This window comes from Orcinus orca, chromosome 2, assembly GCF_937001465.1.
Source record: "Orcinus orca chromosome 2, mOrcOrc1.1, whole genome shotgun sequence".
Lineage (NCBI taxonomy): Eukaryota > Metazoa > Chordata > Mammalia > Artiodactyla > Delphinidae > Orcinus > Orcinus orca.
Window position 1 is genome coordinate 171214717 of NC_064560.1, and position 20358 is coordinate 171235074.

General features: G+C 42.0%; 1 protein-coding gene across 23 annotated transcripts in view; it reads left to right on the plus strand.

Annotated features, from left to right (window-relative positions):
- SIPA1L1 (signal induced proliferation associated 1 like 1) overlaps positions 1-20358 on the plus strand; it is a 501925-nt gene that overhangs the window by 460371 nt on the left and 21196 nt on the right. For 22 of the 23 annotated variants that reach the window (XM_033435869.2, XM_033435578.2, XM_033435204.2 and 19 more), the window contains 3 exons: positions 9128-9361; positions 10379-10544; positions 16011-16257. In XM_033435869.2, coding sequence (XP_033291760.1) covers positions 9128-9361; positions 10379-10544; positions 16011-16257 — 647 coding nt within the window. The remainder of the gene's footprint in view (positions 1-9127; positions 9362-10378; positions 10545-16010; positions 16258-20358) is intronic. The other variant, XM_033435768.2, reaches the window with a different exon arrangement.

Here is a 20358-nt window from a genome sequence, read left to right on the forward strand (position 1 = left end):
GAAGTCTAAGATTATGAAATTTGTAGATACCAACAAGTGGTGATGTTAAAATAATTTAACTATATATACGTGTGTGTGTGTGTGTGTGTGTGTGTGTGTGTGTGTGTGTGTGTGTGTGTGTGTGTGTGTGTGTGTGTGTGTGTGTGTGTGTGTGTGTGTGTGTGTGTGTGTGTGTGTGTGTGTGTGTGTGTGTGTGGTGACAGCCCTTCACCTCCAGGCAAGTTGAGAGAGAAATGTAGGGAGAATAGATTTGGATCCTGAAATCCAGGTTCAAGTCTCAGTTCTGTTGTGGACCAGCCATGTGGCCTCTGGCCAGTCCGGCCATCTCGCCGAGCTTGTTCCTTATCTGTAACTTAATAATACCTAGTCCCCTTACTAAATGGTTGTTTTTATATGTTTGTTGAGAATAAAAAAAAATGTTATCAAACGTATTGCAAACTGTAACTGTCCTTTTTCTGTCATTTCCTTTTATAAGCACTCCATCACTCAGTGTAGTTATCTAGCTACTTTTCCTTCGACAAACATGTATCTCCCAAGAAACTTTGCTTCTCGAGTTTCCTGCTTTGTTTTCTTTATCCTTTTTAGATGCCACATCTGGACGTGACACTTTTCTCAGCTATGCCTAATAGAATGATAATATTCGTAGTTATCCTGTTAGCTCCCTGTTAACTCACTCAGCATTGCAGACTTGTTCAGCTTGAGGTCTACCGTGACCCCTGAGGTCTCTTCTGCTGGCTAGGCCTAGCCACTCATTCCCCTATGCTTTATGCATTCGTGTGCCCTTGTACTTATTAAATATCTCCCTCTTATAGATGAACAGTCTTCTTTACTGCAGTCACTTGGATATCCCCTTTGCCAGCTTCATCATTCCTGCCTCACTTCTTTTTCCCCCAGTCCTTTAGAATTAGTATCTTCTGAAGCTCTTCTAAATTGTAGAGCCAGTATTGGACATAACTGGCTAGTGCTGAACACAGTGGGAGGAGTCGTCCTTAATCATTATCCTCCGCATTATCTGTCACCCGAAGGCTTATTTGTTATCTGTGCACCTAATCACAGGAAACCCATCAGTTCCCCTGCCCTTGGTATCAGGCCAGCATTCAGCCTTCGGGCAGATTTTGCCAGTCATTTGACAAGTGACTAATTGCTGCTCTCCCCCTCCTGAAAATACCATCCCAGCCAGTCTAAAATCCGTCCCTCTGTGTCGTGCCTGAATAGTGGTGACTCCAGGTGTTTCCTTCAGCAGCTCTCGGTGACACGGAGAGTGGCTGGCAGATGTCTTCGGTAGGGGGCGGTAGCCTCATTGATGATGAAGAAATTGCAGAACTGTTTCCCAGGCCCTTATAGCTTCACCACTTGGGGCTTTGACTCTTAACATGCAGGCTGCCCTGTCCTGTGGGGTTCATCCCTTTGCGAGGTCGGCACGCAGGTGTAGCTCCTCCTCTGCAAAGTGGCCCCCGCCGTGATTGGCGTCCTTTTTGGAAACTAGTCATCTAGTATCGTCTCCTATAAAGTTTTACCACAGCTGGGAATGTAAGTAACCAGGTTGCAGCACATTTGGTTCATGGTTTCATTTGAGCAACAGGTCAGGATGAGAAGTTTGGATAGATTCAGACTGTCCCAAATTCTCAGATGCCCCGTTGCCTCTTCTCCTCTGTTTATATGACGAATCATGCATATGTGTGTGCCCTCTCTTCCTTTTCAAAATTCATGTCCTGTAAACCCTAGTGTTCAGAGCAGCACTGTTTACCATAGCCAAGACGTGAAGCAACCTAAGTGTCCATTGACAGAGGAATGGGTAGAGAAGATGTATATTACACAATTGGATATTACTCAGCCATAAAAAAGAATGAAGCAACATGGATGGACCTAGAGATTATCATACTAAGTGAAGTAGGTCAGACAAAGACAAATACCATATGATATCACTTATATGTGGAATCTTATAAAATGATACAAGTGAACTTATTTACAAAACAGGAAGAGACTCACAGACAAAGAAAACAATTTTACGGTTACCAAAGGGGAAAGGGTAGGGAGGGATAAATTAGGGGTTTGGGATTAACAGATACACACTAGCATATATAAACTAGATAAACAAGAAGGACCTACTGTATAGCACAGGGAACTATATTCAATATCTTGTAATAACCTGTAATGGAAAAGAATCTGAAAAGGGATATATATATATATATATATATATATATAACTGAATCACTTTGCTGTACACTTGAAACTAACAGAACATTGTAAATCAACTCTACTTAGATGAAAAAAATTTTTTTTTAATTCATGTCCTGGAATGACCAAAGGAATCAAAGGTTGGTCCATTTTTAGGAAAGGGGAAATGCCCTATACTTCATGTAAGAAAGAAAGCTAGTGTCTCTTCGTGTGGAATCGGGAACACCCTGATTAAATTCTTAGTGCTTCCAGTTTAGCCATACTCACAGCTAAACTCACTTTTTTCTACAGATAGAAAAGTAGCAGATACTGCACTTGTCATTTCCTAACATATCTATTGCTCGTCTCTTTTTGTTCTGTATTATTGGCTTCTTACACAGTTCCTGGGGAGAGATTTAATTTGCCATGTGTACAACTAAATTGCAGCCTATTGAATTAACATGAAATCTCCAGGATAATGAAACAGCTCAGCCACACAGTTCCCCTTTGAAAGTAGGAAGCTGACAACTTCATTTCAGTCGTTTTGTAATTAAAGCCACTCAGAGATTCTTTGGGGAAGTGTGTATGTGCAGGTCCCTCCAAGTAGTTCAAGGCCACACACACACACACACACACACACACACACACACACCTGGGCCGGGGGAGGGGGCCACAGAGGAAGGAGGAGACAACCCATTGTGGAGTGAGAAGAGTTGAGGGGTTAATGCAGTAGTTCTTAAGCTCTAGGGAATGTGAGAGTCCTTTGGGGGTTTGTTAAAATACACATTTCTGGGGCTCTAGGAGATGGGACGTGAGCCAAGGAATCATTATTTACATCAACACTTGCAGGTGACCAAAGTTCATGGCTGCAGACACTGCTCTGATGCCGTCCCCTTCTTGATCTTGACTGTGTGAAGCTGGATTTTGATGAAGTCATAACAGTACGATAATTCACCTAGATTCGAGCAGTTCTCAATGGATGTGCACACTTGGGGGAGATTTTTGCCAACATACACAGCTCAGGCACCACCCCAACCCTGTCAAATTAAAATCTCTGGAATTAGGGCCTAGGGATGTGTATTTTTAAAGCTCCCAGGTGATCCTCCTGTGACAATCGAATTAGGGGACAGGTTAACACACTAAAGTGCTCACCTTCGTGCTGTGAGTTGTACACAGTAAAGAAGGAAGAACCACCCATGGATTAGTCATTTGTTTTTGCTTTTACCGTGGTTCCCAAATCTAATCAATTGTTAAGTAGGGCTGTCCTTGATTATAACCATTAGTGAACAAAAGTGTGCTGGCATTTCACACCCGGGAGCTAGTGTCAGCTGCCCTGTTCATAGATAAAACCAATAATCAGGGTCTGTGGTCACAGATAAAACCAATAATTGGGGTCATGGATAATTAAGCATTTATCCTTTAAGAATACACTTGTAAACAGAAGCATACTCTGTAGATGTAATTATTTCTTGCAGTAAAAAGAAAGCAACGTCCAGTTTTAAATAGAGTATGAGTAAAATACACTATCTCTGTGCACAACTCTCCCTTGCATTTAAAACAGATGGCTAATTTGTCATTTATTTGACAGTTTCCTTCATCAAATATTGCATGCCTACAATGTCCAGGGACTATTCTAAGCAGGGAGAATATAGTAGTGAACAAAACAGTCAAAAATTTCAGCCCTCATGGAGCTTACATTTAAACTGGGGGAGACAGATGATAAACAAGGTAAAGAAATTAAATACATAGTGTGCTTTGTAAATACTAAAGAGAATCCCTCTGTGCAATAAATACCTTACTGAGAATCTACTGTATTCTGGCATTGTTAAATATACAGAGATATCCCTGCCTTCAAAGAGTTTTATCATCGAGTACAAAACCTATTAAATGCCTCTCAGGGAAATAATGGTAGTAATTGAATTTACATAGGAAGGAAAGAGCTCCAGAAACTGTATATGCTGTATACTTTACTCTTGCCTTTGATGTTTCTAAGCCTTTTCCATAACGCTCCCTTTTATGCAGTACATACATTATGACTAAAAGCAGCATAGCTGTTTCCTAAAACATGGAGGAAAGATTTGTAAATTAACAGACTGTGCAATTTACTGTGTTTTCTCATGGTTAATTATTTCTGTTTTGACCAAACATTTAGTCTTTGAAAGCCCCAGGGTTTTGAATACCGACGTTATCACGTCAAGGTACTTATTGATGAGAAATGTAAACTATAAGCGGTCAAATGTGCCTCTGGTACAGTGGCTTTTAGGGTCTGAGTCAGGGCCACAGCATCACCTGGGAACAAGTTAGAAGTGCAAACTCTCATGTACCCCATCCCACCCAAGCTCCCGAATCAATCTCTGGGTTGAAGCACCACAATCTGTATCTTAACGTGCTGATGAGGAAGAATGGCTTGAGTCATTCAAACACACGTTACTCACTTGTGGATACCAGTCAAGGCAGGTGAAGCAAGCACGTGATTATCCAAGATGAGAGGTGAGTCCATTAGACCCTAATTCGTTGTTTTTCACTTAATTGGCATCTGCTTCAGACACTAACCAGGGTTGAGGCTTGAGACGTCTCCACATCTGGGCTACAAATGTGTGTGAGGTAGGTATAGCTGGGTGAAAAAAATCTGCAAACTAAAGATTAGGTCTTGTCGCTAAGTAACAAATAGCTGCACACCTGTCATATGCTTTTAAAGTATCCCAAAGGCTGCACTCTTAGTATTTCAGAAGCTTCTCTGGGTTGATGCTCCCTGTGCTGATAACGCATTTGCTGTTAACCTGGGTCTCTGGTGTTACCGTCTGTGGGCTTGTCTGCCTCTATCTTCATGTGTCTCTCCCTGCTTTTTTCTTTTTGGTTCACCTTTCCACTTTTAGTCTCTTTTCCGTAACAGAGACCTACTATTATTTTGTTCTTATTGATTTATCAATAATTTACTACACTAATGGAAGAGTTTTGCATTCCCTTAGTTTTATTTATTGATTTTTTTGGCGTCGCCCCGCGGCAGGTGGGATCCTAGTTCCCCAACCAGGGATTGCACCCGCGTACCCTGTAGTGGAAGTGGGGAGTCTTAACTACTGGACCGCCAGGGAAGTCCCATTCCCTTAATTTTCAAAGCAAACAAATGGGATATCTGTTATCAAGGGGTAAAAACTAAATGAGATAGCATTGCTTTTAAAGTGATGTTGCCCTTTGAGGTTTTGTGAGGGGGTCTTTTCTTTCCCCTTTTCCCTAGATACAAAAATCTTTGGGGGAAAATTGTTACAGGGATTATTAGGGTATAGCTAGTCATTTTTTAAGTTATATTTTCTATGAAGTTTGAACCTGGTTCCTCCTTCTTAGTTACAGAAATAAAGGAAATGGTTATATTTCATCGGAAGTGTTAAGACCCAGTTAGTGTGGAAAACCCTCAAGATCACCTTTGCCCTGTGTCCTGTTCCTCCCCCGACACTCTGTCCCCCTCTTTCCAGTCTTTGCAAAGCCTCAGGGACTGACATGGCCTTCTTTCAGGTCATCTATTTTTGCTTTGTTTTTGTGGGTGTGTTTTCATTAAAGTATAACATGCGTACAAAAAAAGGCACAGGTCATAAATAGACATTGGGTTGGGTTTTCTCAAAGTGAACTTCCCATGTCATCGCTACCCAGATCAAGAACTGGAACTTGACCAGCATCCAGACACCATTCCTCCTACATGCCTGCCCACCCAGTCACCTCCCCCTCCTCCCCAAGTGAACACAGTCCTGAATCCTAAGCCATACACTCATTTTGCCTATCTGGGGGCTTTGTGTAAGTGGAATCATCCCATATGTATTACTCTGTGTCTGGTGTCCTTAAGTCGACGTTATGTTGGGGAGATTCATCCGTGTGTTGCAAGTAAGTAGCATTCGTTTATTTCATTGCTGTATTATATTTCCATTGTGAGAACACACCACAATTTGTTTATCCACTCTACTGTTGATGAGCATTGGAGTATTTCCAGTTTGGAGATAATACAAGTTCTTGTACATGTCCTTTGGTACATGTATATATGCACTTCTTTTCAGTGTATACCTAGGAGTGAAATTGCTTGCATAGGATTTACACATATTCAACTTTAGCAGAGACTGTGAACCAGTTTACCAAAGTGGTTGTAACAAGTACCCACCTGCAGTGGATGAGTTGCTTCCCATCCTTTCTAGTACTTGATATTGTCTTTTTAATTTTAGCTGTTCTGGTAGGCGTATAGTGGTCCCTCTTTGTGGCTTTAATTTGCATTTTCTTGATAACTGATAATGTTGAGCACCAATGTTTAATGGTTTTTAGATATCCCCTTTTGTGAACTTCCTTTCCAGATCTTTGCCCATCTTTCTGTTGGGTTGTCTGTCTTGTTAATTTGTAGAAGTTAGTTATGTATGGAGAGGAGCCCCTTGTTGGATATATGTTTTACATATATTCTCTTTGTCTTTTGATGAATGGTTCTTAATTTTAATGGGGTTCAATCATTTCCTTTACGATCCTATTAAAGAAATCTCTGCCTCTATCATAAAGATGTTCTTCCATGTTACACTCCAGAATCTTTAGATCTACATTTAAATATACAGCCCATCTGGAATTGATTTTTATGTAAGGTTTGAGGTGGAGTTCAAGATTCATTTTCAGATGTGTGTATATGTGTGTGTGTACGTATGTATGTACGTGTGTGTGTATATATATATTGTACATGTATGTATGCACACACACATATAAAATCTCTAGACCATTAGGGTTTTATTTTTTGTTGTATTTTGTTTTGGTTTTTTGCTTATTTTTTTATAATGAACTTTTCTATTAGAATAGTTTTTGATTTCCAGAAAAGTTGCAAAGATAGTACAGAGAGTTCCCATGTATGCTTTACCCATTTTTTCCTGTTCTCATCATCTTATGTCACTATAATACTATTGTCATAGCTAAGGAATCAATGTTGATACATTCTTATGAACTAAAGTCCATACTTTATTCAGAGCAGGACCATTAGATTTTGACCAGTGGAAGCGCTAGTGAGGCATGCTTTGAGACCACATCCTGTTAACTAAACCTTCAGTAACAAAGTCCCCTGGAGTGACCTGTCTTTGGTCTCAGCCTAAGCTGGAAAACTCAGCAGGGCTCAAGTGGTGTGACCGTAGGTCCCATGAGATCACTGGGAAGGAAGTATGGAAATCCTGCAGTTAAAGGCCCTCTAGGTTTGTTGTTAGCTTAAACTCTCATCTCTAGTTTATTTAAAATTCTGCTTGAGTTTTAAAGGTACAATGAGTAGTCTTCTCCTTGACTTTAGTTTTGTAATTTCTAACCAAAGTTTAAAATACATTGGTGATGAACAGTTTTTTATTTTTAATCACCACGCCTAATATTACATCCCCAGGACTTACTTATCTTATAACTAGAAGTTTGTACCTTTTGAACCCTCTTTCGCCATTTCACCCACCCTCCAGCCTCCACCTTTGACAACTACTCTGTATCTAGGAGTTTGGTTTTCTAATTTTTTGAGGAACCTCCATACTGTTTCCCATAGTGGCTGCACCAATTTACATTTCTACCAACAGTGCACGAGGGTTCCCTTTTTTCCACGTCTTTGCTCACACTTGTTATTTCTTATCTTTTTGATAATAGCTATTCTAACAGGTGTGAGGTCTCATTATAGTTTAGATTTGCATTTCCTTGATGTTGAGTGATGTTGAGCATCTTTTCATGTACCTGTTGGCCATCTGTATGTCTTCTTTGGGAAAATGTCTATTCAAATTTTCTCCCCAATTTTTTTATTTGGATTCTTTGCTTTTTTTGTTACTAAGTTGTATGAGCTCTTTATATATTTTGGATATTAACCCCTTATCAGATACATGATTTGCACATATTTTCTCCTGTTCAGTAAGTTGCCTTTTTTTTTTTTAATATAAATTTATTTATTTATTTATTTGTGGCTGTGTTGGGTCTTTGTTTCTGTGCAAGGGCTTTCTCTAGTTGTGGCAAGCGGGGGCCACTCTTCATCGCAGTGCGCGGGCCTCTCACTGTCGTGGCCTCTCTTGCTGCGGAGCACAGGCTCCAGACGCGCAGGCTCAGTAGTTATGGCTCACGGGCCCAGTCGCTCCGCGGCATGTGGGATCTTCCTGGACCAGGGCTCGAACCCGTGTCTGCTGCAAGTAAGTTGCCTTTTTATTTTGTTGATGGTTTCCTTTGCTACACAGAAGCTTTTTGGTTTGATGTAGTCCCTCTTGTTTATTTTTGCTTTTGTTGCCTTTGCTTTTGGTGTCAAATCCAAAAAATCACTGTCAAGGAGCTTACTTGCCTATGTTTTCTTCTAGCTAGGAGTTTTACTGTTTCAGGTCTTACATTCAAGTCTTTAATCCATTATGAGTTAACTTTTGTGTATGTTGTAAGATAATGGTCCAGGTTAATCTGATAAACAGCTTTGTAGAGAGTCAATGTTACTGATAGATGCCATGGGGAAGGAGACCTCAAGGTGCCCCTTTGGCCTTGGACGTGAGTGTGTAGAGAGCTCTATGGCTGATCCAGTCTTGTCTCCCCTCATCAGCTCGGGCCTGGGGAATGTCACCGTGACCCTTAGTTCTGAGGAAGGGAGGACAGAGAGCCCTTGATACCTCCAGACCTTTTACTGCCGGCTCCCCCCTACGACCTGCCTCTTCTAGACTTCACCGTCACAAACTTCAGCGGTGCTAGCATACTTCAAAGTGTCCCTGACTGTCTTAACTATTTTTACTTTTCAACTTAAAGTGCAGAATAAGCCCCAGTCACCATCTTTCACTTTGACAGCAGACATTTAAATTAAAGCGAGAAAGCAAGGAAGGCCAGCCAGCCCCATTAATATTTTATGAAATATTCATTGTTCTTTAACCTGGCCATAACCCCTGTCCTGGACGTCGCTTTTATAGCTGACATACTGACCCCAGGATGCACACACGCACACGCGCCGTTTTGTCTCTGTCCTGCTTCTCCTCAGTACCCTGAGCTCCCGACACTCTGCCAGCCCAGTTGTCTTCACCAGTGCCAGAAGTTCACCAAAAGAAGAACTGCATCCTGCCACCTCCTCGCAGCTCGTTCCTTCCTTCTCATCTTCCTCCTCCTCCGGTCCTAGGACTTTCTACCCTCGCCAGGGCGCTACTAGCAAGTACCTAATTGGATGGAAGAAACCCGAAGGAACCATAAACTCTGTGGGATTTATGGACACAAGAAAGTAAGGATTCTTTTGCTTCTCTTGCTGGGTTTTTTTTGTTTGTTTTGTGGGTTTTTTTTTTTTTTGCAGTACGCGGGCCTCTCACTGTTGTGGCCCCTCCCGTTGCGGAGCACAGGCTCCGGATGCGCAGGCTCAGCGGCCATGGCTCATGGGCCCAGCCACTCCGTGGCATGTGGGATCTTCCCGGACAAGGGCACGAACCCGTGTCCCCTGCATCAGCAGGCGGACTCTCACCCACTGTGCCACCAGGGAAGCCCTCTTGCTGGGTATTTTGCTTTTAACATGACAGAGAACAGAAAAGCTTGGGGCAGTTTCCTACAAGAGAGGAGGCCGGGCTAGGGGCTAGGAAGAGGGTGGTTTGGTAGGGAGATTTTTTTTTTCCCCCCTAAGTGAAACTTGTCTTAAATTGTTTCTCTGACACATTCCTTAAATAAGATAGATTGCAAAACATTCAGATTTGAGAATCTTAAGTCTCCTAGGAAAGAGTATGTCTGAAGAACAAACTTCAGAATAATCGTCCCTCTGGTGCTAACACCACACTTGTCCCTTTGATGCTATTAATCACAGCCTTCCCATGCAATTCCTAAATGGGCCAGGAGGCACCAGAGGGTGTTTACTGTTAGAAAGTAAGTGACCACCTCTGAACATAAAGAACTTTTTGACAAAAAAATAAACGATTCAGTCAATGACTTTGTTTTTGTTTGTACCAGGATTGCATTTGGGCTTCATACCCTGTGGGCTTTTATTAATAAGTCTGTTGCTAATTTTGACTTAATGTAGTTAATAGTTTCCTATGAAAGAGTGATTTATTCTTCAGGCTTTTTATTTTGTATTTCAAATTGGTCTTGTTTCTCTAACAAGCATTTATCTGAGTAGATTCTAATGTAATTGAACAGAAGTGATTCTCCTTTTCTCTCCTTCAATAGCTCTCCATTGACTTACCTCTTTCAGAGCCCATCGTACCCTTGAGTCAACCTTGTCGACTTAATTTCTACCCTCTCTTCCTCTTCTTTCAAGGCGTCATCAGAGTGATGGCAATGAAATAGCCCACACCAGGCTGCGTGCCTCAACCAGGGACCTCCGGGCATCCCCAAAGCCAACCTCCAAGTCCACCATTGAGGAGGATCTCAAGAAACTCATCAATCTGGAAAGCCCAACTCCTGAATCCCAGAAGAACTTTAAGGTACAGGGTAGAACTTGGGGTAAATAGCAGTTAGAGAGAGACCGAACGGGGCAGTTGCACCCTCCAGGAAGTGGTGGTTCCAGGCTCCTCTTCATCAGACCCCACTTCCCGCCATCAGCTGACTGTCCCAGTAATTGGTTCACATGTTTTCCAGATGCTCTGTCCCTGCAGCCACATCTCTTGAGTCATGTTTATATTAACCTGTCCCTACCCCCATGGCTTTTTTCTTCCAGTGCATCCTACTTACAGTGCACAGGCTACACTTTCTTGACATTATTACTCAGATGACATTGCTTCTCAGAACTCTGCAGAGACACCCATGGCTCCCTTGTCAGACAGAAAGTTTTCTGACAGGGCTTTAGCGCTTTCTGTCCGAAGGGTCCTCGTCCTCCTTCCACAGTAGCCCCCAGTGTGTTTCCTGCCCTGTGTGTGTCCACAGCACCCTGCACTCTGGCCTTGCCTCTGCCCCCTGCCCCTGGCCACGCAGACCTACCAGCCATACACTGCATGCTGTTTAGTCCAGCAAACATAAGTCTGCACGTTTGCCTTCAGAACTTTCCAGATTCTCTTCACTTCGTAAAGCCGCCCCTCCACTCTCAGAATTCCAGACTAGAAATGCCTTCTCTGGAACCCAGCCACCCTCCCCGTCAAGCCCCGAGAACTTGCTCAGAGTTGGTGGGTATGTTGGTGGCCAGACTCCTGCATGACCACGAGGAAGGGTTTGTTCTGCTCCCCTCAGCTCGGGGACCCTTGAAGCCCACCTAAGGCGCTCTGCTTTCTTGTCCTCTAAAATGTGCAGTCTCACGCTCCCAGGCTCAGAGCTAGTGTTGGCTTAGCTGGGCCCAAAGATATTTCACGCCAAGCGTTTGGTATTCCTGTCTGCAGTGTACCGGGTGGCCCCAAGAGAAGGGAGTCCACCCCCCAGAAGGTCATGGCTACAAACTTTAATGTTTTCTGTTCTCTGTGTTCTTAGTTAAATGATTTGTAGTCTCTTGGAAGTGACTACAAAGCTTAATTTAAGAAGACCTTTGAGAACTAATTGAAAATGGAAGCTGACCTATTCCCTTAACCACTCACCATCCTCAGACTGTGATCAGAGGGTGAGAGACATGCTCAGCTGGATGAGCTGTGCAGTCTTGTCTCATCCAGGCTTTCTCGTCACCATTCTAGTTTATGTGCACACGTACATGCCTCTGTGTATGCGTGTGCCACACGTGTGTGTGCATCTTCCTTCAGACAGGTCAGATATACCTCCTGAACTTACAAATCAACATTTACAGAGATGAAATGTGCTCCAAAGACCATTCTGGAGTTTTGCTGAGAAATCAATGAGTTATAAACATTAACATCATAAATCATTTTAAAGACTTGCCATTCTGGACTTCTGTAATTTCTATTTTATAAGCCAGCACTTAACAGTTCTGACTCATCACCCAGGGCACAAATGGTTTCCTTAGCAACCTTGCAAAAGATAGTACTTGAAACTTCTTTCTTTATCCATCAAAAACCAAAGAGGTATATTAAAATTTTTAACTACCAGTTTCAAAACAAAAATTATTTCAGATTTTTCTTTTGAGGTTAGAGAAAAATAAAACCTGCCCTGAAAGGAATCTTTCCACCAATTCTTAGTTTAACATTTTTGGAAAGGAGCAAGCTCAGAGCTTTCATCCTTTTGATTTACTCATGCAGTGGAAATAATTGAAAGCAAATGTCTGTCTTGCCCTTATTCAGGCCTTGGCTTTTATTTCCAAAGTGAATTACTTTAACATTCCTTTTTGAAATAGGAATGCACATTCTTTATGTTGTGACTATATTACCATGAGACCCTCTGCAAAGAAAATGCTTCTGCTGGCTAAACTATTATGGTGAAAAGGCTGGAAGCAGGAGCTGGAAATACGCTCTGTTTTCTCTCTCGTTTCATCCTTTTTGGTTTGGTTTCAGATGAGTTCAGCTAAGTAGCTCTGTGTGTCTTGTGAGACTCATCATCTGAATGGCCGTGCCTCTGCTGTGTCAGTAAGACTAACATGCCCTTGAGAGGTCTTCCAGGCCATGCCTGGCTCAAGGCTCCGAGCCACTGCATCAGGCTTCAGGGTACAAGGAGTAGCTTGCTTTGGGCTGTGATACTTGGAAACCACTCACGCCACATTGGCTTTCTCACATAGCAAGTGCTACCAGTGAGCCATCATGAATAGCAAATGACGGGGTTATTCCCCGGCTCGTTTGCCAGCAGAGTGAGATATCTGCTGCAGGACGTGGCAGGGCTCTGCTGGGCAGGCTGGAGCTGAGAGGTGGGTGGCTGCAGGGCCCCGCGCAGCTGCTGTGGAACTCGTATCTCAAGGAAAAGGGCAGAGCTGTTAACATTCTATGAAACCTCATTGGCAGGCAGAGCTGGGATCACTGTATTCTCCCAGAGGGCTGCATGAGTCTGGCAAGTGAACAGACAGTAAGTAGTGCAAACTGAGAGCCTTGCTCTCCAGCCAGTACTCTCAGATACGGACCAAAGGAAGAGGCTTCATGCGGCTCTAGTGTTTAGGAAGAGCCGATACTTGCTTATTGCAAGTGCAGGTAACCCGTTTCACTGAGAGCCAGGAGGAGTGAAAAGAGTGAGGAGGGGAAGGAGACGGACCTGAAGCAAGACGCCCCCTCTCTAGGCCTTGCTTCTCAGCTTTGAAACAAAAGACCAGACTAGATCAATGGCGCCCAAATGATTTTAAAGTTCAGGAACCCTTTTCTTCCTAATACAGTTAGTTACACATGGCAGCCCAACATGTAGAACTAAGAAAGCAGAACTTCTCCAATGGGAGGGGTGGGGTGCCTTGGGCTCTTGGGTCCCACCTGAACATCTCCTCTCCCCAGGCGGTGATGCTGGGAGGAACCCTTAGGGCTCCTTGGAACACAGTTGAGATCCCCCTTCCTGGTGCTCTCTAAAATCCCTTCCAAGTCTGCCACCCATTGTATTGTGGTTCTTTCCCAGGGTGTGGCAGCACAGGGCAGCACCACTCAGCGATCTCAGGTATGACCTGCAAGGAAGACAGAGGGTGCCCTAGGGGACTGGATAGGTGCACATACCTTTAAGACTGGAGTTGAAGAGGGCTGGGGTCAGGAGCCGTCCCAACATGCTTGGCCCAGGCTAGGTCCTACTATTTTTTAACGGATAGAAAGCATCTAGGTAGATTGCTTCCTTCCATCTCCTCCCCTGCCTCCCTTTAGTGCAGGATGTTATAACTTTGAATAAATCTCACTGCTCAAAGGATCTCTTCAAGGTAGCTGTTTACTACCTTGAAGTATATTAACATTTCCCAAAGAGGCTGAAACTAGAACTGGTGGAAAATCTCTCTCCTGTAAAACCATCAGGGTGGGGATAGTCACTGGAAAAGGAAGTCCCTTTGCCAAACCCAATGTGCTAAAAATGATTGAGAGCAGTTTTTGAATAGAGAGATCTGAAATCTGGTCTAGTAGGCAGGAGCCTTATGTGACAGTCCTAGAACCTTGGAGGTGGAGGGAGGTGACTTTTTTTGTGGTACGCGGGCCTCTCACTGTTGTGGCTTCTCCCGTTGCGGAGCACAGGCTCCGGACACACAGGCTCAGCGGCCATGGCTCACGGGCCCAGCTGCTCCGCAGCACGTGGGATCCTCCCGGACCGGGGCACGAACCCGCGTCCCCTGCATCGGCAGGCGGACTCTCAACCACTGCGCCACCAGGGAAGCCCTTTTTTTTTTTTTTAAATTTACAATTAGCAAGCCATTTAATCTCTCTAATGCCCACTCTTCTGTGTGAAGTGAGAAGGGAAATCATTTCCATACCAAGTCGCCTCCCACTTAAAGACTCACAAAGCATTTATCACAACAGCTTAGTTTTCAAGGTAAGCACGTATGTACTTTGGGCTTAACTCATTGTGAATTTTAAAAAGTGAACACAGTTGGCTACACCTGGGGCTCATTTACAATGCATTTGATTAGTAATTTTTTCATATTTATGCTGCAGCTGTGCATACCACACTGTGGGTAGCTTTGACTTGATCAACCCTTGGCTTGTTGGACCGGAAGCATGTTAGACCTCAGAACCCATGAATGAGTCTGAGCATCAGATCTGTTCTCAGCCTCCTAGATGGAGGCATTGCCATATCATTCTCTCTCTATCCCTTCAAAGTGTCATGGAAAGTTTCACAGTGGCTTCCTGCCAGCAGTGACTCAGCCCTCCTACTCACATCCTCACCTGTTCTCCACATTGTTCTCCCTGCCAAGGTGAACCGTTAACTAAGAAGAACTAAATAAGGATAACTCTGTTTTTTGTTGTTGTTGTTTTTGTTTTGTTTTTTTGCGGTACGCGGGCCTCTCACTGTTGTGGCCTCTCCCGTTGCGGAGCACAGGCTCCGGACACGCAGGCTCAGTGGCCATGGCTCACGGGCCCAGCCGCTCCGCAGTATGTGGGATCTTCCCGGACCGGGGCACGAACCCGCATCCCCTGCATCGGCAGGCAGACTCTCAACCACTGCGCCACCAGGGAAGCCCCAGGATAACTCTGTTAATGGACCGCATACTCTGTTGGCTTGCAGGATGCTGGATATTTCAATATCGTTAACGTGTCTGTTTTTTCTCCATGAATGGAATTCTCAAAAGCTTGCTATTTGTAGAAAAATCTCAAATAAAAATCAAATCTGGTCACAAAGGCAAAAGACATTAACAAGAGATACAGCTATCTAGAGCTTTTGTCATTTATATGTAACTGTATAAATACTTATCACTTATAAAGATGACTTCCCTATTTTTATTTCACGAATAGAAATCCATCTAAAAAAATAAATTATCTCCCAGGCTCATTAAATATAATATTAGTAATTAATGCTTTCAAAAGCCACCTATTATTTGAGTGAATATATTGTGATGATCAAAGGTTCTTGTTGCCTGGCAAACATGCAATCACTTGACAAGCTTCTGAGGATACCTTCCCGGCACCATGGCTGTTTCGCTGGGGACCGTAACATTATTTCGTAACACCACTGATAACGTACTGTTGTGCTCAGTCCAGTGTTTCATGGAATCCTCATAATAATCCTGAGAGGTGAACCCCATTTCATAGACGAGGAACTGGGCTCAGAGCAATAACATGATTTGGTCAAAGACACGGGATTCAAATAAAACCCATATTTGTCTGATCCTAAAGTCTTGTTGTTAACCGTGACACGATAGTGATGAATCTGCTTAATCCCACATCTGGATTTTGTACTGAGCACTGATCGGCTGCAGCCAGCATGCTGGGCTGTGAGGATGCGGCGCCTGGAACTCCTGTTTTAGCCCTTAAGGATGTAGACAATGATGGTGGACCTTGAGGCTTCCCTGTTGGGCTCCAGGATCTGAAAGGTTGTGTCTACCAGAGTGATTTTGTTAACGCACCCATCCTCCGCCCCCGGTCTTGGGTGTGTGACCCAGAAGATTGACTTTCTGTTGTCTTGACGCTGTTTTTCAGTTCCACGCGCTCTCCTCTCCTCAGTCCCCCTTTCCCACCACTCCCACCTCAAGGCGGGCCTTGCACAGAACGCTGTCCGATGAGAGTATTTACAGCGGCCAGAGGGAGCACTTTTTCACCTCAAGGGCTTCGCTTCTGGACCAAGCCCTGCCCAACGATGTCCTCTTCAGTAGCACCTACCCTTCTCTCCCCAAGTCTCTTCCATTGCGGAGGCCTTCTTACACCTTGGGAATGAAGTCGTTGCACGGTAAGTGTGTCTTCAGCTGCAGCTGAACAGCCCTGCTGATGATGGCCGGTGTCCGCAGACACTTGCCACTCGGTTTGCTCAAGAATGAGAATTACAGGAAGTCCTGCTTGCTTGCTCCGATTATCTGGGCTCACCACCCCTCCCTCATTCAGCCTCTCACCTGGAATCCCAGACCACAGGGACTGAGCCTCACCAGACCGCAAGAGTCATCTAGGATGCTTGGTTTATTTTTTTTCAGTTGAGGTTTAATTGACATATAACATTATATTAGTTTCAGATTAAGATTTACTTTTGTAGCAGCTTTCAAATATGCAGTACAGTATTAACAATAGTCACCATGTTGTATATCCCCATGACTCATTTATTTTATAACTGGAAATGTGTACCTTTGACTCCCTCCAGCATCTTTCACTACCCCCACCCTACTTCTGGCAACCACCAGTCTGTTATCTGTATCTATGAGCTCAAATTTTTTTTTTTTTAGATTTCACATATAAGTGAGATGGATCATACAGTATTTGTCTTTCTCTGACATTTTTCAATTAGCACAGTGCCCTCAAGGTCCAGCCGTGTTGTTGCAAATGGCAACATTTCATTCTTTTTTAAATTAATTTATATTGGAGCATAGTTAATTTACAATGTTGGGTTAGTTTCTGCTGTACAGCAAAGTGAATCAGTTCTACATATACATATATCCACTCTTTTTTAGATTATTTTCCATATAGGTCATTACAGAGTATTGGATAGAGTTCCCCGTGCTATACAATAGCTTCTTAGTAGTTATCTATTTTATATATAGTAGTATGTATATGTCAATCCCAATCTCCCAATTTATCCCTCTTCCTCCTTTTCCCCCTGGTAATCATAAGTTTGTTTTCTACATCTATGACTCTAAATTTTCATTCCTTTTTTATGGCAGAATAATATTCCATTGTGTGTGTGTCCACATTTTCTTTATCCATTCATCCATCAGTGGACACTAAGGTGGCTTCCATGTCTTGGCTATTGTAAATATGCTGCAGTGAACATGAGGGTGCACATATCTTTTTGAGTTAGTGTTTTCTATTTCCTTGGTTAAATACCCAGAAGTAGAATTGGTGGATCATATGGTAATTCTATTTTTAATTTTTTGAGGACCCTCCATACTGTTTTCCATAGTGGTTGCACCAATTAACATTCCCATGAACAGTGCACAAGGGCTCCCTTTTCTCTACATTCTTACCAACAGTTGTTATTTGTTGTCTTTTTGATAATAGCCATTCAACAGTTATGAGATAATATCTCAATAGGTTTCGATTTGCATTTCCTGGATGATGAGTGATGTTGACCATCTTTTCATGTACCTGTTGGCCATCTGTATGTCTTCTTTGGGAACATGTCTATTCAAACCTTCTACCCATTTTTTACTTGGATTGTTTGCTTTTTTGCTATTGAGTTGTATGAGTTCTTTACATATTTCGGATATTAACCCCTTATCAGATATGTGATTTGCAAATATCTTCTCCCATTCGGTAGGTAGCCTTTCATTTTTTTGATGGTTTCCTTTGCTGCACAGCAGCTTTCTAGTTTGATGTAGTACCACTTGTTTATTTTTCCTTTTGTTGCTTTTGGTGTCAGAACCAAAAAATCATCACCGAGACTTATGTCAAGGAGCTTACCATGTATGTTTTCTTCTAGGATTTTTATGGTTTCAGGTGTTACACTCAAGTCTTCAATACATTATGAGTTAACTTTTGCATATGGTGTAAAATAGTGGTCCACATTCATTCTTTTGCATGTAGCTGTCCAGTTTTCCCAACACCATTTATTAAAAAGATTGTCCTTTCCCCATTGTATATTCTTTCCTCCTTTGTCATAAATTTATTGATCATATATGTGTGGGTTTATTTCTGGGCTCTCTATTCTGTTCCATTGATCTATGTGTCTATTTTTATGCCAATACCATACTGTTTTATTGTACCTCTGTAATAAAATTTGAAATCAGGAAGCATGATGCCTCCAGTTTTTTGGTTCTTCTCAACACTGACTTGGCTATTCAGGGTCTCTTGTGGTTCCATACAAATGTTAGGATTGTTTATTCTATTTCTGTAAAATATGCCATGGGAATTTTGATAGGGATTGCTTTGAATATGTTGATGGCTTCGGTGGTATGGACATTTTAACAGTATTCTTCTAATCCGTGAGCATTGAATGTCTTCATTTATTTGTGTCTTCATCAGTTTTTTCATTAATGTCTTGTATTTTTCAGTGTACAGGTCTTTTACCTCCTTGGTTAAATTTATTCCTAGGTGTTTTATTCTTTTTTGTATATGGGATTTTCTTAATATATCCTTTTGATAGCTTGTTGTTAGTGAATAGAAACAACAGGTTTTTTTGTATTGATTGTGTGTCTTACAACTTTCCTGAATTCTTTGATTAGTTCTAATAGTTTTTTGGTGGAGTCTTTAAGGTTTTCTATATATGACATGTTATCTGCAAATAGTGACAGTTTTACTCCTTTTCTGATTTGGATGCCTTTTATTTATTTTTCTTGCCTAACTGCTCTGGGTAGGACTTCCAATACTATGTTGAACAAAAGTGGTGAGAGTGGGCATCCTGTCTTGTTCCTGACCTTAGAGCTTTCAGCTTTTCAAAGTTGAGTGTGGCATCACCTGTGGGCTTGTGATATATGGTTTTTATTATGATGAGGTATGTTCCCTCAATACTCACTTTGTTCAGAGTTTTTATCATAAATGGATGTTGAAAATGTAAAATGCTTTTTCTGCATCTATTGAGATGATTATATGATTTTTATATTTCATTTTGTTAATGTGGTTTTTCACATTGATGAGCCATCCTTACATCCCTGGAATGAAACCCACTTGAACATGGTATATGATCCTCTTAACATAGTGTTGAATTAGGTTTGCTAATATTTTGTTGAGGGGTTTTGCATCCATGTTTTTAGGGATATTGGCCTATAATTTTCTTTCCTTGTGGCATCCTTGTCTGGTTTCCATATCAGGGTAATGCTGGCCTTGTAAAATGTGTTTGGAAGGGTTCCCTCCTCTTCTATTTTTCTGGAAGAGTTTGAGAAGGAATGGTATTAAATCTCCTTTGAATGTTTGGTAGAATTCATCAGTAAAGCTGTCTGAGTCCTGACTTCCATTGTTGGGAGATTTATGATTACTGATTCCATCTCCTTACTAGTAATTTGTCTGTTCAGATCTTCTATTTCTTCATGATTCAGTCTTGGTAGTTGTGTGTTCCATTTCTTTGAAGTTGTCCAGTTTGTTGGCATATGACTGTTTATAGTAGTATCTTACGATCCCTTGTATTTCTGTGGTATCAGATGTAACATCTCCTCTTTGATTTCTGATTTTGAGTCCTCTCTTTTTTTCCTGAGTGTAGCTAAAGGTTTATCAATTTCGTTTATTTTTTTTTTCAAAGAACCAGCTCTTAGTTTCATTGACCTTTTCTGTTCTCTTTTTAGTCTTTCATTTATTTTGCTCTGATCTTTGTTATTTCCTTCCTTCTGTGGGCTTCAATTCTTCTTTTCCTAGTTTCTTGAGAGGTAAAATTTGGTTTTTTGAGACCATTCTCATTCCTTGATGTAGGCATTTATTTTTATGAACTTCCCTCTTAGAATTGCTTTTGCTGCATCCCATAATTTGGTATGTTGTATTTCCATTTTCAATTGTCTCAAAGTATTTTTTAAGTTAAGTTTCTCTTGCTTTCTTCTTAGATCCATCGGTTGTTCAGTAGCATGTTGTTTGTTTAATCTCTACCTACTTGTGAATTTTCCAGTTTTCTCCTGTAATCAATTTCTGGTACATACCACTATGGTCAGAAGAGATGTTTGATATGGTTTTAATCTTTTTAAATTTAGTAAGACTTGCTGTGGCCTAACATATGGTCTATCCTGGAGAATATCCCATATGCACCTGAGAAGAATGTGCATTCTGTTGCTTTTGAATGGAATGTTCTGTATTTCTGTTAAGACCATCAGTCTAACATGTCATTTAAGGCCAATGTTTCTTTATTGTTTTTTTGTCTGGGTGATCTATCATTTGTTGAAAGTGATGTATTAAAGTCCCCTGTTGTTGTTGTATTCCTGTCTAT